At 47.1% G+C, this 15,093-nt stretch overlaps 1 protein-coding gene across 3 annotated transcripts in view; it reads left to right on the forward strand.

The window, feature by feature from the left end:
- The window catches only part of RPH3A (rabphilin 3A), a 128,438-nt gene that overhangs the window by 55,381 nt on the left and 57,964 nt on the right, over window positions 1–15,093 (forward strand). For all 3 annotated transcript variants that reach the window (XM_081203043.1, XM_081203044.1, XM_081203042.1), the window contains exon 3: window positions 10,527–10,670. In XM_081203043.1, the coding sequence (XP_081059169.1) occupies window positions 10,527–10,670 (144 nt within the window). The remainder of the gene's footprint in view (window positions 1–10,526; window positions 10,671–15,093) is intronic.

Here is a 15,093-nt window from a genome sequence, read left to right on the forward strand (position 1 = left end):
TTTTTTTTAATTGCCCTTCTGAGGAGTATCTAATAAACCAAGGAATCCAAACAAAGATGGTTTATTGATTGGAACAGAGAAAAACACCTGATGGGATTTCTGCTCGGTTGCAAAGATCTGCCGGATAAACTGCTTACTTTGGTAATCCAAGATGAGGGCCTGGGAATAGGCAGGGTGTGTGGTGTGGTGAGAGATTTATTGACGGCGTGATTGTACATGGAATACAATTTGGTCGATAAGAGCTGCAGCCAAAGGCTTGGCTTGCAATTTGAAACTGAGACGTGGGGTTTGGCTCCTTCCACCAGAGAGTTTGTCTCCTTGCAAATACCAACTTTTTAGACAAAAACCAGAGGGGAAAAGGGGAAATGTGAAGCAACACGACAACCTTCCCAAGCGATTTAGCTTCTTAATGGAAATCTGGAAATGTTGTTCTCAAGTGTTATAAGAAAAATACTGCTCCCTTTCCGTTATACGGTATCTAAGAGCCCATATAGAGTCCTTAAGTAGGTTCTCTGTCAGTAGGGGAAAATAACAGAGGCCAACCAGAGAATATTGAGAAGCAAAGCAGCTAATAAGCCTGATCTTTATTGATCTGTTGCAACAGGGTCCTCACTCACCACACGCAGGAGGGAGGAGGAACCCAGAACACTGGTGTGCAAACCCTTATATAGACACTTGAAAATTGCCTCCCCTGTAGCTCAAGGTCACCCCCAAAACATCATACATACATCACAGAAGGAGGCGGGCTACAGCAGAAAATCTGTTTGCCAGGATACCTGATAATGGTCACTGATTGCTTTTACCTGGGCATCGTGGCCATTATTTTGTGATGGTAAATACTCAGTTCCTGAATTCAGGTCACAGGTTCACCCTATTCATACACAAATACGCCCTTAAGACAGGATTAGTGAGCAAAGAGACAATGGAGAGGCTTTCCCATTTCCTTCCTCTTTGCAGAGAAACATTTGAGGTAAATTTGGGAGAGTCAAAATGATTTCAGGATTGCTCTCCTGTATTATTTCAGACACATAGTTTATATACTTATGTATGTGTTTGCCTTAGCAACATTTGATATACGGTATATAAGGTAAAGGTAAAGGTACCCCTGCCCGTACGGGCCAGTCGTGTCCGACTCTAGGGTTGTGCGCTCATCTCACTTAAGAGGCCGGGGGCCAGCGCTGTCCGGAGACACTTCCGGGTCACGTGGCCAGCGTGACGAAGCTGCTCTGGCGAGCCGGCACCAGCGCAGCACACGGAAATGCCGTTTACCTTCCCGCTATAAAGCGGTACCTATTTATCTACTTGCACTTAGGGGTGCTTTCGAACTGCTAGGTGGGCAGGAGCTGGGACCGAAAGATGGGATCTCACCCCGCCGCGGGGATTCGAACCGCTGATCATACGATCGGCAAGTCCTAGGCACTGAGGTTTTACCCACAGCGCCACCCACGTCCTGGATATATATATATATATATATTTGCTTTCGTAGATTTTCACGGGTACAGGAATGCAGGTTTTGGTGTCTTCGGGTGTCTTCCCGTGTAAGAGTTGGGGTGTCTAGGCGACGTTTCGACGAGGTCTCACTCGTCATCTTCAGGCTGGTGCTTTCGGCTTCTTGTTACTGGAACAGAGCAGGATCTCAGTGTTTGAGTTCCTATAAATACTGTTGAGGGGGTGTGGTGTATAGCCTCCAACGTTCTGGGCAGAGAGGAAGTTTCCAGGTTAGTGTGCCTTTTCTTCTTTTGTTCATTAATTACTTGAGGGATATCTTGAGTGATTTCTTGAGTGATATTCTGAGTACCACTTAGGCGGGTCATTAGGTGTGGATTAGTTGCTAAAGCTTTCGTGTCTTGACCTCTTGAGCTTGTAAAGAGTTTTTTCTGAGAAGATGGCTGTACTGCACTTAGTTGTGCTCTGGCTTGGCTTCGTGTATAGGGGCGAGCTGTGGTTTTGTGCCCTGTGCCAGCCAGATCTGTGTAGGGATTGCAGGGGGGTGCAGCATCCGGAGGTGCCACTATGGTTTGGCTACTGGATGGTGTCTGTAATTTATCTGTGGAGAGGGTCTGGGTTTGGGTCTGGTGTGGTTGATTGGAGATGGCGTTCTGTGTGCCTCTGGTTCTGGTGTCGGTTTTTGTGGGGAGGGCTAATTTCCAGATGTCTGGCAGGCGGGACGTGTCGTCACGCTTGTTCATGTTGTGAGGGTGTTTCTCTATCTCGATGGCTTCCATGATTATTCTCTTGTGGTGATGTTCCATGTTAAAGAGCAATTTGGAATCTGCAAAATTAATTTCGTGTCCTGTTTCTTTCATGTGTTGGTAAAGAGAGGAAGTTTTTTCTTCTTTTTTGACGGCATTCTTGTGTTCTGCGATACGTGCATTTATTCGTCTGTTTGTTTGTCCAATGTACGTGGCTGGGCAGACTTTGCAGGGTATTTCATAGACCCCTTGGTTTTCTAATTGGATTTTATCTTTGGGGTTTCTGAGGATATTGGCTATTTTTTGGTTGGTGCAAAAGGCTGTTTTGATATTGTGTTTATGGAGGATTTTGCTAATTTTATCTGTAGTGCCCTTGATATAAGGAAGGAGGGCCATGCCATTGTTTTCTTCTGTGTCTTATATATAATGTGTGTGTGTGTGTGTGTGTGTGTGTGTGTGTGTGTGTGTATATATATATATATATATATATATATATATATATATATATATATTTGCTTTCGTAGATTTTCACGGGTACAGGAATGCAGGTTTTGGTGTCTTCGGGTGTCTTCCCGTGTAAGAGTTGGGGTGTCTAGGCGACGTTTCGACGAGGTCTCACTCGTCATCTTCAGGCTGGTGCTTTCGGCTTCTTGTTACTAGAACAGAGCAGGATCTCAGTGTTTGAGTTCCTATAAATACTGTTGAGGGGGTGTGGTGTATAGCCTCCAACGTTCTGGGCAGGGAGGAAGTTCCCAGGTTAATGTGCCTTTTCTTCTTTTGTTCATTAATTACTTGAGGGATATCTTGAGTGATTACTTGAGTGATATTCTGAGTACCACTTAGGAGGGTCATTAGGTGTGGATTAGTTGCTAAAGCTTTCGTGTCTTGACCTCTTGAGCTTGTGAATAGTTTTTCTGAGAAGATGGCTGTACTGCACTTAGTTGTGCTCTGGCTTGGCTTCGTGTATAGGGGCGAGCTGTGGTTTATAGGAACTCAAACACTGAGATCCTGCTCTGTTCTAGTAACAAGAAGCCGAAAGCACCAGCCTGAAGATGACGAGTGAGACCTCGTCGAAACGTCGCCTAGACACCCCAACTCTTACACGGGAAGACACCCGAAGACACCAAAACCTGCATTCCTGTACCCGTGAAAATCTACGAAAGCAAATATCTCACCTCTACGGGGAGGAAACCTTCCAGCTGACAAGAACCTACGAGAAACTAGAAATCCGAAGAGCCACCATCTTATGTGATCTCTTGTTCCTACGCAACTGCCGAGACAACAACTTAATTCCCACATGCTTCCAACTTAAATTCCACTCTAAAACCCCAGCTACCGAAAGGATCCTGAAACGAACTGAACTATCCCTAATCAGAAACGAACTACATAAGAAAAGATACCTACTAAACCAAACCAACAAAGATCTGCTCACTCTTCACCTCAAACTCTGTAACAAAATCCACCCTGCACTCTGGGACAAATGCAAACAACTAGCCGTTTGGAGAGCTGAAACAGAGTCCTCACATAAGACAGACATACACACCAACAAACTCCACAAACTAGAGAAACGCCAGAAGCCCAGCCACCCTCCACAACAACCCATGAAACAAACAGTACATAACATATCAGACAGGATCCTCACCTCAACTGAAACCAAAGTACTCTCCAAAGGTTTCAACTTTGCAGTCGCCCCGAGACGCATCCCCACGGAAAACATCATATGCGGAGTCGAAGCTAGCCTAACCAAAATCAACCCAGATGAAGCCAATAAAATCAGACTTGAAGTCACCAACATCCTCTGCTCCAGCAAACCACCCAGAAGCAATTTACACAAAGAAGAACAGAAAGCACTCACCAACCTGAGGAAAGACAACAACATAATCATTCTCCCAGCAGACAAAGGTAATGCCACTGTTGTGATGAACACATCGGACTACCAAGCAAAACTATCAAATCTACTCCAAGACCCTACCTACCAACCTATAAAAACAGATCCCACCACCTATCTGGAAAAAACCACCAAATCCAAAATAAAAGCCTCTCCTATCAGTGAAGAAATCCAGCTAAGAATCATCCCCAGAGAAAAATCATCCAGATGCCCCAAACTCTACGGTCTCCCCAAGATACACAAAGAAGGAACACCACTCAGACCAATAGTCAGCTCCATAGGCTCACCTCTACAAAATCTCGCTAAATTTCTCGCTAAGCAACTTCAGCCCTATGCAGAATCTATCGCTTCACACGTTACAAACTCCTTCCAGTTCATAGAAACAATAAAGAAGCAAAACCTACATCCCGATGACCTACTTGTGAGCTTCGATGTTGTATCTCTCTTCACACAAGTGCCCATTAATGAAGCCTTGACAGCCATTCAAAACAAATACAATCCCCCCGAATACATCCTGGACCTGACCAACCACTGCCTAACCAACACGTACTTCATCCACAATGGACAAAGATACAAACAGATAGAAGGAGCACCTATGGGATCACCCCTCTCACCGGTCATCGCAAATCTGTACATGGAACACTTTGAAACCAATGCTTTAGACAAGTCAGAACACAAACCCAAACTTTGGCTCAGATATGTTGACGACACCTTTGTAATTTGGCCACACGGGAAGGAAAAACTAGATAGCTTCCTCACACATCTCAACAGCCTACACCCCAAAATACAATTCACTATGGAAATAGAAGCCAACAACCAACTTCCCTTCCTTGACGTCCTAATCTACAAAAAACCTGATGGCTCCCTAGGACACACTATCTACCGGAAAAAAACACACACCAACCGCTACTTACATGCACAATCACACCACCACCCTGCACAAATAAACTCCGTAGCCAAGACTCTCATCTCCAGAACCAAACGCCTGGCTGACAAAGACCACTTGACAACTGAGTTACAGAATCTCTCAAATGTGTTAATCGCCAACGGATACCAGCAAAACAGGGTTACGAAGCTAATCCAAAAAGAAACACCCCCCAAAAACCAAGACACAGAAGAAAACAATGGCATGGCCCTCCTTCCTTATATCAAGGGCACTACAGATAAAATTAGCAAAATCCTCCATAAACACAATATCAAAACAGCCTTTTGCACCAACCAAAAAATAGCCAATATCCTCAGAAACCCAAAAGATAAAATCCAGTTAGAAAACCAAGGGGTCTATGAAATACCCTGCAAAGTCTGCCCAGCCACGTACATTGGACAAACAAACAGACGAATAAATGCACGTATCGCAGAACACAAGAATGCCGTCAAAAAAGAAGAAAAAACTTCCTCTCTTTACCAACACATGAAAGAAACAGGACACGAAATTAATTTTGCAGATTCCAAATTGCTCTTTAACATGGAACATCACCACAAGAGAATAATCATGGAAGCCATCGAGATAGAGAAACACCCTCACAACATGAACAAGCGTGACGACACGTCCCGCCTGCCAGACATCTGGAAATTAGCCCTCCCCACAAAAACCGACACCAGAACCAGAGGCACACAGAACGCCATCTCCAATCAACCACACCAGACCCAAACCCAGACCCTCTCCACAGATAAATTACAGACACCATCCAGTAGCCAAACCATAGTGGCACCTCCGGATGCTGCACCCCCCTGCAATCCCTACACAGATCTGGCTGGCACAGGGCACAAAACCACAGCTCGCCCCTATACACGAAGCCAAGCCAGAGCACAACTAAGTGCAGTACAGCCATCTTCTCAGAAAAACTATTCACAAGCTCAAGAGGTCAAGACACGAAAGCTTTAGCAACTAATCCACACCTAATGACCCTCCTAAGTGGTACTCAGAATATCACTCAAGTAATCACTCAAGATATCCCTCAAGTAATTAATGAACAAAAGAAGAAAAGGCACATTAACCTGGGAACTTCCTCCCTGCCCAGAACGTTGGAGGCTATACACCACACCCCCTCAACAGTATTTATAGGAACTCAAACACTGAGATCCTGCTCTGTTCTAGTAACAAGAAGCCGAAAGCACCAGCCTGAAGATGACGAGTGAGACCTCGTCGAAACGTCGCCTAGACACCCCAACTCTTACACGGGAAGACACCCGAAGACACCAAAACCTGCATATATATATATATATATATATGAATGAGACCGTAAAGGTAAAGGTAAAGGGACCCCTGACCATTAGCTCCAGTCGTGGCCAACTCTGGGGTTGCGGCGCTCATCTCGCTTTACTGGCTGAGGGAGCCAGCGTACAGCTTCCGGGTCATGTGACCAGCATGACTAAGCCGCTTCTGGTGAACCAGAGCAGCGCACGGAAACGCCGTTTACCTTCCTGCCGGAGCGGTACCTATTTATCTACTTGCACTTTTGTGTGCTTTTGAACTGCTAGGTTGGCAGGAGCAGGGACCGAGCAACGGGAGCTCACCCCGTCGCGGGGATTCGAACCGCCGACCTTCTGATCGGCAAGTCCTAGGCTCTCCGGTTTAACCCACAGCACCACCCGCGCCCCTTATATGAGACCTTAGAGTTCCTATAACACAAGGAATTTGTTTTCTGGCAGGGCTAGCTGCTTTGGCCAGGTTCTTCCACGCATGAGACCTGCCTTGGTCCTAAAAGGCCTTGGGATGCTCACAGCACCGGCCTCCTTAGCTAGGAAGTGTTGCGTTTCATGCCTGGCTGGCAGATGTTTTCCTCGTGGAGTTCCTTCTCTCCTCCTTTTTCTTACTTGTGCTGTGGGAGCGAGAGAACCTTGTTGGCTCATTTCACAGACACTCTCAGCCCAGATTGCAGAGGAAATTGCTGCATCAAATCCCACTGCAGGATGAAAAGCGTGAGCAGCCTCAGATCCGGAGAACAAGCCCAGTCTCTCTCCGCCTGTCTTTTTGCAAAAAGACAACTCCTTTCATGTTCTCATTTCCTGGAACGCTGGTAGTTTTCTGGACGGTGGGTCGGTGGGAGGCTCCCTCGCTGGTCTAATATCATACAGGGGCTAGGAGCAGGCGCACAGCTCATGTGCAGCAACATGTGGGGAGTGACAGCGTGGTGCAGTGGTTAGAGCATCAGGCTAGCACCTGGGAGGCTAGGGTTCAACTCCCCCCCCACGTGGCCATGAAGCGCACTGGGTGTGACCTCAGGCCAGTCCCTGCCTCTCAGCCTAGCCTATTTCATAAGGTTATTGTATAACTCCACACTCTCCAACATTTCTCCAGTGAAAATAGGGATGTTCTAAGGAAAAGCGGGATGTTGCAGGATCAAATTGGAAAGCGAGACAGCTTTGGTAAATCTGGGACTGTTCCTGGAAAATAGGGACACTTGCAGGGTCTGGATAGCTAGCCTGCAACTTAAAAGGTAAAGGTAAAGGGACCCCTGACCATTAGGTCCAGTCGTGACCGACTCAGGGGTTGCGGTGCTCATCTCGCTTTATTGGCCGAGGGAGCCGGCATACAGCTTCCGGGTCATGTGGCCAGCATGACTAAGCCGCTTCTGGCGAACCAGAGCAGCACACGGAAATGCCATTTACCTTCCCGCCAGAGCGGTATCTATTTATCTACTTGCACTTTGATGTGCTTTTGAACTGCTAGGTTGGCAGGAGCAGGGACCAAGCAACGGGAGCTCACCCCGTCGCAGGGATTCGAACCGCCAACCTTCTGATTGGCAAGTTGTAGGCTCTGTGGTTTAACCCACAGCGCCACCCACGTCCCAGCCTGCAACTTACACAGGGGGAGTAAGGCCAAAATTGCATATAGCCAAAAGTCCAATGATGGGTAGGATTGCCAAAGTCACCCCCCCCCCCGGAACACCTTCCCCTTTCCATATGCGTAAAGCTGATTGCACACAACAATTTAAATGTGCCTAAGTTATGGGCGGGACGTTATGGTTCGCCAGAAGCAGCTTAGTCATGCTGGCCACATGACCCGGAAGCTGAATGCCGGCTCCCTCGGCCAATAAAGTGAGATGAGTGCCGCAACCCCAGAGTCGGCCACGATGGACCTAATGGTCAGGGGTCCCTTTACCTTTACCTTTAAGTTATGGGCATCTCGTACCCTGAGCTCCCAGAAAGCTGGGACCTTTCTGTGTCTAGCTTTGGGGCTAGCCCTGAACTTTATTTCTCTTTTGCTCCGTGATGTTGACTTAGCAAGGAGTTGCGAAGGAGCTTCTCCCGTGTTGCCATTCTTCTCTGCCGTTGGCCCGCTGCCTTGGCTGTGACTCAGTTTAGCTGCAGCAAACCCCCTTCCTCGTTGCCTGAGTTCCTTGGCAGCAGGCGCTGCTGGGCTGCAGACTTAATTCTCCTTATAGTCGACAAAATATAGGCTGCCATCGCAAGGGAAACAAGCTGACAGCTCCTCGGCCAAAATGCTCTTGCTCATTATTCCAAGAGGACAAACTGATTATTAAAAGGAAACGGGCTTGTGGCAACAATAGTAATTTTGCACTTTGCTGAGCGGCTTCTCAGCCCCCCTTCCTCCCCCCCCTTTTGCTGGTGGTAGTTTCCCCCCACCCCTTGGCTGGCAAAGCCTTGAATGAGGAAAAAGCAAAGGCGAGTGACAACTCTGTCTCCCAGGCCTTGACCCTCTTGGCATCCGCCTCTGGTCCTGCTGTGTGTTACTCACAGTTTGCAAAAGGAAGGCCTGGCAATATGGAAGGCATGAAAGCACTTGAATTATTTTTAGGCTTTCTTTATCATTGTTTTAAATGGTATTTTACATTGTTTTTAATGCTAACACATGCCCTGGGACTTTAGGGTGAAGGGAATAATAATAATAATAATAATAATAATAATAATAATAATAATAATAATAATAATAATGGTAACAACTATACTAATAATACAGTCATACCTCAGGTTAAATACGCTTCAAGTTGAGTGCATTTGAGTTGTGCTCCTCGGCAAGTTGTATCGCATGCGCATACGCTCAAAATGACGTCACACGCATGCGCAGAAGCGACAAAAAGCGGCGCGTGTGTGCGCAGACGCGCCGTTGCTAGTTACGTTTACCTCTAGATGTGAACGGGGCTCCGGAACGGATCCCATTCGTATCTAGAGGTACCACTGTAATAATAATAATAATAATAATAATACAGTGGTGCCTTGGTTCCCAACTGCCGAAAACCTGGAAGTAAGCGTTCCGGTTTTCAAACATTTTTCGTAAGCCGAACATGTGATGCGGCTGTCGACTATTGTTTCTGGGCCCCTGCACCAATCAGAAGCTGCGCCTTGGTTTTTGAACATTTCAGAAGTCAAACGGACTTCCGGAACGGATTAAGTTTGGCGCTTTTGTTTTTGCTCTTCGTTTTGCATTTTTATTTTTTGAAGCTTTTTCGGTTCATTTGTTTTTGCGACTGTGTAGAACCCAGTTCAGCTCGTGATTGATTGTGTGACTGCGGAAATGGATAAAGCCCCCCCCCCATCCGAACAATGACTATCTAAGAAAAAAAATGATTTTAATTTTTATCATCTACAATACTGTCTTATTTGTTTTATAGTACAGGACATTGAGTATTGCTTTCATTTTATGGACCAATGTTCTCGTTAGAGAGTAAAATTCATGTTAAATTGCTGTTTTAGGGGTTGTTTTCAGAAGTCTGGAACGGATTAATCTGTTTTGCATCGTTTTCTATGGGAAAGCGCACCTTGGTTTTGGAATGCTTTGGTTTTGGAACGGACTTCCGGAATGGATTAAGTCTGAGAACCAGAGTACCACTGTAACAAAGATGCATAAAGGCATCTTTCTCTTTTGATTTTTGCTTGCCAGTAGTAGGCACTGGGGAATGGGGGGGTTCAATCTGGAATCAGGAGTGCAGTGTGTGGGAGGGGGTAGCCCTCCCTCCTAGACTATATCCTAAAATAAAAAAAATAAAAACAATAATAACATAAAATAAAATGAGACCGCAATGCAGTGACACACCTCCATTGCCGTCACATCTTCTTTGGTCCTAGAAGTAAACCTGTAGTTTGTAATAGCTGTCCGTGTGCATGAAAGCAGAATTTGGGTGCCCACCTTGCAGGGATGGCGCAGTCGTGGATTTCCTGCATTCTCCTGGGGTTGGACTAGATGGCCACGAGGTATCGTGCCTTTCAACCGTCCCCTTTTCAGATCAAATATGTTTCTTCGCGCAGAGCAGCAGAAATGTCAACAACTTAGATTCCTTGTGTCCTGTTGGGAGATTTTCTATATTTTATTAAATGGTAGAGAAGTTTTTTCAAAATTTTTTTTTAAGCTGGCTCAATGCCCTTATGAAGGTATCCGTCCGCCTTGGCCCATATGTTGTGTTGGGTTCCACTTGCAGCAGTTTTGATGTCCTCTTCAGATGCCCTCCTTGACCAGATCCCCCTCTTTCCTATGCCCACTGCAGAGCCCCCGGCAGCTGGTCAGCTCACGGGACCCAGCCAGACCGAGGGAGGAAGAACGAAGAGCTGACGGATGAGGAGAAGGAGATCATCAACCGGGTCATTGCTCGCGCCGAGAAGATGGAAGAGTTGGAGCAGGAACGCATTGGGTAAGGAGGCCACGTGAGTTGGTAGTCGTGGTCTGTGTGCATTTGTCTGCAGGTAGCAAATCTGCATTCCTCCAGATGTTCCCAGACACCAGGTCCCATCAGCCTCAACCAACATGGCCAGTGGTTGGAGATAATGGAAGTTACCCTCCAGATGTTCCCAGACACCAGGTCCCATCATCCCCAACCAACATGGCCAGTGTTTGTTCTCTTCCATCAACAACTGGATGGCCATAAGGCCTTGTTTGCATCTTTGCATTGCGGGGGATTTGGCTGGATGACCCCTGGGGACCCCTTCCAACTCTACTGTTCTACCATCCCAACATCCTTTCTGTGGTGCTGGGCAGCTTGCTTTGTTGGAGGGCTTGTACCTCTCTCTTTGTGTGTTCTGCACTCCTGGTCTTCTCTGCTCCAGAGCTAGGAGACTACAAGCCAATTCTGCCTGAAGCAGAAACAGGGGTGGGTGGCCTGGGGTCCCCCAGGTGTCATTGTATTCCGTCTCCCCTCATCCCCTGCTAGCAACATGGACTGCAGACAAGGATGATGGGCACTGTAGTCCAGATTTTTAAAAGCCATCTCAAGGCAACCCTGGTCAGGGAAGTTTTTAGTGTTTGATGTTGTCTTGTGTTTTTTCTCTATTTTTGCTGGGAGCCGCCCAGAATGGCTGGGGCAGCCCAGTCAGATGGGCAGTGTAATAGGTATGAGTTACTCGTGCGTAAACTGGTCCCTTTCTGGGTTAATTTGCCTTGTTAAACCTTTCTGACTGCACAGCCCCTTCTCATCGTGGCTGCCTCAGTCACTGGCAGAATCCGTCAGTGGGCGTTTCTTGAACCTCTTCCAGCATAAAAGTTGTTTGACACCCAGTCTCCTCCTCCTCTCACTGCGCGGGAGTCTTCTGCACAGGGTAGGCGTGGGTAGCGGAGGACCTGGGCTCTCCTCACTGATGTCCAGTGAAGAGTCCTGGAGCCCTCTCTCCACTTCCCCCGTCTGCCTCCCTTTATCACTGGTGTTGCGCTGATTGGCTTCCCCCTCTACTGAGCTGTTTCTCCCCCTGCTGCTGGGTCCTTCGCCAGCATCATCTGGGAGCCTCCCCTTCGCCTCTCACTCCGATGTCAGTTCCCTGACAGGCAGCATACAAATTACAGTGCTACCTCGGGTTACATACGCTTAAGGTTACAGACACTTCAGGTTACAGACTCCGCTAACCCAGAAATAGTACCTCGGTTGAAGAACTTTGCTTCAGGATGAGAACAGAAATCGTGTGGCGGTGGCACGGTGGCAGCAGGAGGCCCCATTAGCTAAAGTGGTGCTTCAATGTTAAGAACAGTTTCAGGTTAAGAAAGGACCTCCAGAACGAATTAAATACTTAACCCAAGGTACCACTGTAATTGGGACGTTGGTGGCGCTGTAGGTTAAACCATAGAGCATAGGACTTGCCGATCAGAAGGTTGGCGGTTCAAATCCCTGTGACAGAGTGAGCTCCTGTTGTTCGGTCCCTGCTCCTGCCAACCTAGCAGTTCGAAATCACGTCAAAGTGGAAGTAGATAAATAGGTACCACTCCGGCGGGAAGGTAAACGGCATTTCCGTGCGCTGCTCTGGTTCGCCAGAAGCGGCTTAGTCATGCTGGGCACGTGACCCGGAAGCTGTACGCCGGCTCCCTCGGCCAATAAAGCGAGATGAGCGCCGCAACCCCGGAGTCGGCCACAACTGGACCTAATGGTCAGGGGTCCCTTTACCTTTACCACTGTAATTATTGTTATTGCCATTGTTATTATTTCAGGAGGTATGTGAACAAAATGGGAGAGGGGAGCAAGCGAGAAAATGCAGAGTTGGGCCATATACATGCATTTCAACCACTATGAGAACACTTTAAAAAAAAATACAGTGGAAAAGAATCCGTTCTGTGATTCTCTTCGTCTAGCGGTTTTTCGTCTTGCGAAGCAAGCCCATTGACGGATTAGCAGGTTAGCGCTATTAGCGCTATTAGCGGCTTTTAGCGGCTTTTAGAGGCTTTTAGTGGCTTATCAGTTTATCGGATCAGCTGATAAGCGGCTTAGCGGCTTAGAAAAAGGGGGGGGGAGTGAAAAAACCCCGCAGGAACTCGCAAGACATTTTCGTCTTGCGAAGCAAGCCCATAGGAGATTCGTTTTGCGAAGCACCTCCAAAACAGAAAACTCTTTCGTCTAGCGAGTTTTCCGTCTTGCGAGGCATTCGTCTTGCGGGGCACTACTGTATTGGCTTCCCCCAAAGACTCCTGGACCTGTCATTTATCCAGGGTGCTGAGATTTGTTGTGCAACTCCTATCTTCCCCCAGAGAGCTGCAGTATCCAGAGTGGTTTAACAACCAGTCCTTTTCCACAGGGAACTCAGGGGCCCTCGAACTCAGTTCCCATCCCCTTCACTGCTGGAAGCCACCCCTCCCTGCCTCCCCAGGATGAGGCCACCAGGAGACGTAGAATTTTGTCACTGAGGGAGCTCATAGGTGGGACGAGTGGCCTCTATGTGTGTTTCTGCCAAAGGCCTCCCATCTCCCTTGCTCACCAGCAGCCCAGTCAGCAAGGAGGAGCTGGTACGCTTGACTTATTTCCCAGCCATAAGCTGCTGCAGTGCACCATTTCTCACGAGGAACAGGGAGTGGGAAACGACTTCTTTCTGGGACGCATGGGAATTTGCCAGGATGCTTAAGAAACATTGTTTGTAAAGGGGGGGGGAGAGACTCTTGGAGGGAGGGGGGTATTTTGCCGCTGCTGCAACTTAACATAACGCCAACTACGTGTTCTCTTTGCAAACACGTTTGATTTAAAACCGGCTTCCCTCTCCTGCTATCGACCTCGCACAAATAGCGTTGCACAACTGAAGCTCAGCACTCCTTCTGAGTACCACAGAAGGAGTCTCTGGAAACCGCAAGAAAGTGTTCTCGTGCTTCGGTCTTGTTTGCATGTTACAGTAGCGTAATTCTGCACGAATTTGCTTAATCTTCCTTTGAAGCCATCCTAGTTCGTGGTCATCGCTTCCTCCAGTGGCAGGGGGTTCCGTAGTTTATAACTATGCGCTGCATAGTCTTTTGCTCTGTCCCGAATCTTCCAAATTTCAGCTTCGTTGGATGTCTATGAGACCTAAAGGTAAAGGGACCCCTGACCATTAGGTCCAGTCGTGGCCAACTCTGGGGTTGCGGTGCTCATCTCGCTTTATTGGCCGAGGGACCCAGTGTACAGCTTCCGGGTCATGTGGCCAGCATGACTAAGCCGCTTCTGGCAAACCAGAGCAGCGCACGGAAATGCCATTTACCTTCCCGCCGGAGTGGTACCTATTTATCTACTTGCACTTTGACATGCTTTCGAACTGCTAGGTTGGCAGGAGCAAGGACCGAGCAACGGGAGCTCACCCCGTCACGCGGATTCGAACCGCCAACCTTCTGATCGGCAAGTCCTAGGCTCTGTGGTTTAACCCACAGCGCCACCCGCGTCCCTTTACGAGACCTTTTGTTATAATAAAAGTCAGAAAAATAGACAGATGCTAGAGGTCAGAAACTGGTCCCCTTACTGGCCTCCTGGGAAGACCTAGTGCCATTGATGTAACATTTTAAATGTATTTAAATAATTTAAATAAATAATCTAAACGAATTTCCTCATATCTGAGTTGATACTGATTTTAGTGGGGGTGGGGTGGTGGTTTAGCCCACAAATTATTCCGATCTACTTCCGCAATCTCTGTCCCCAGATCAGATTCCCATCGCGGTTATACAGAGTTCTATCCTCTAAACTCCTCTGTACTCATTAATTATATGATAAAAAAGTTCTTGTATATTCTTTTGTATGTAAAACCACCTTTTTCAAATCATGTTAAGCTTCAGAAACGTTTAACTTCAGATTTTTATTTTAAAAATGTACTGTTTGATGAACGTAAAAGCTAATTTACACCCTGCATTCCACGTTTTCCGTCCTCGTTCGTTCTGCTAATATAGGTAAGCCATTTTCAGATGAATCAATTAGTCTGCAATTGATTTATTTGAAAATGGTCTGCCTATATCAGCGGAACAGATAATGAGAAAAATCACCTGTTCATTTATTGCTAATAATGTGCTCAGCACGGGGGGTGCTTAGAACTGCGAAATAAGCTGAACTGAGCCCAGTACCGAAGTCAGGATTGGTGCAAAGCCTTTACCTGCAGCTCCTGTTTTAATTTCATAAGCTGACTGGCTCAGGCAAGTGTGTCTCCACTAACAACACTTCCCCAAATAACGCACACTGATTTAATGGTTTTGTCAGATTTGGGTCACACCGCGACAGGAGGGGATGAAATATCCTGCATGCTGGATGTTCTGGAAAACCTCTCCAGAGGGCTTCTCTTTTCCCCGCTATCCCCCGCCTTCTCTTTATATATTCCCTTCAGAACAGAATAAATAATAGATTTTTTATTGCATGC

The sequence above is a fragment of the Podarcis bocagei genome, assembly GCF_964188305.1.
Source record: "Podarcis bocagei genome assembly, chromosome: 7".
Taxonomy (NCBI): Eukaryota; Metazoa; Chordata; class Lepidosauria; order Squamata; family Lacertidae; genus Podarcis; species Podarcis bocagei.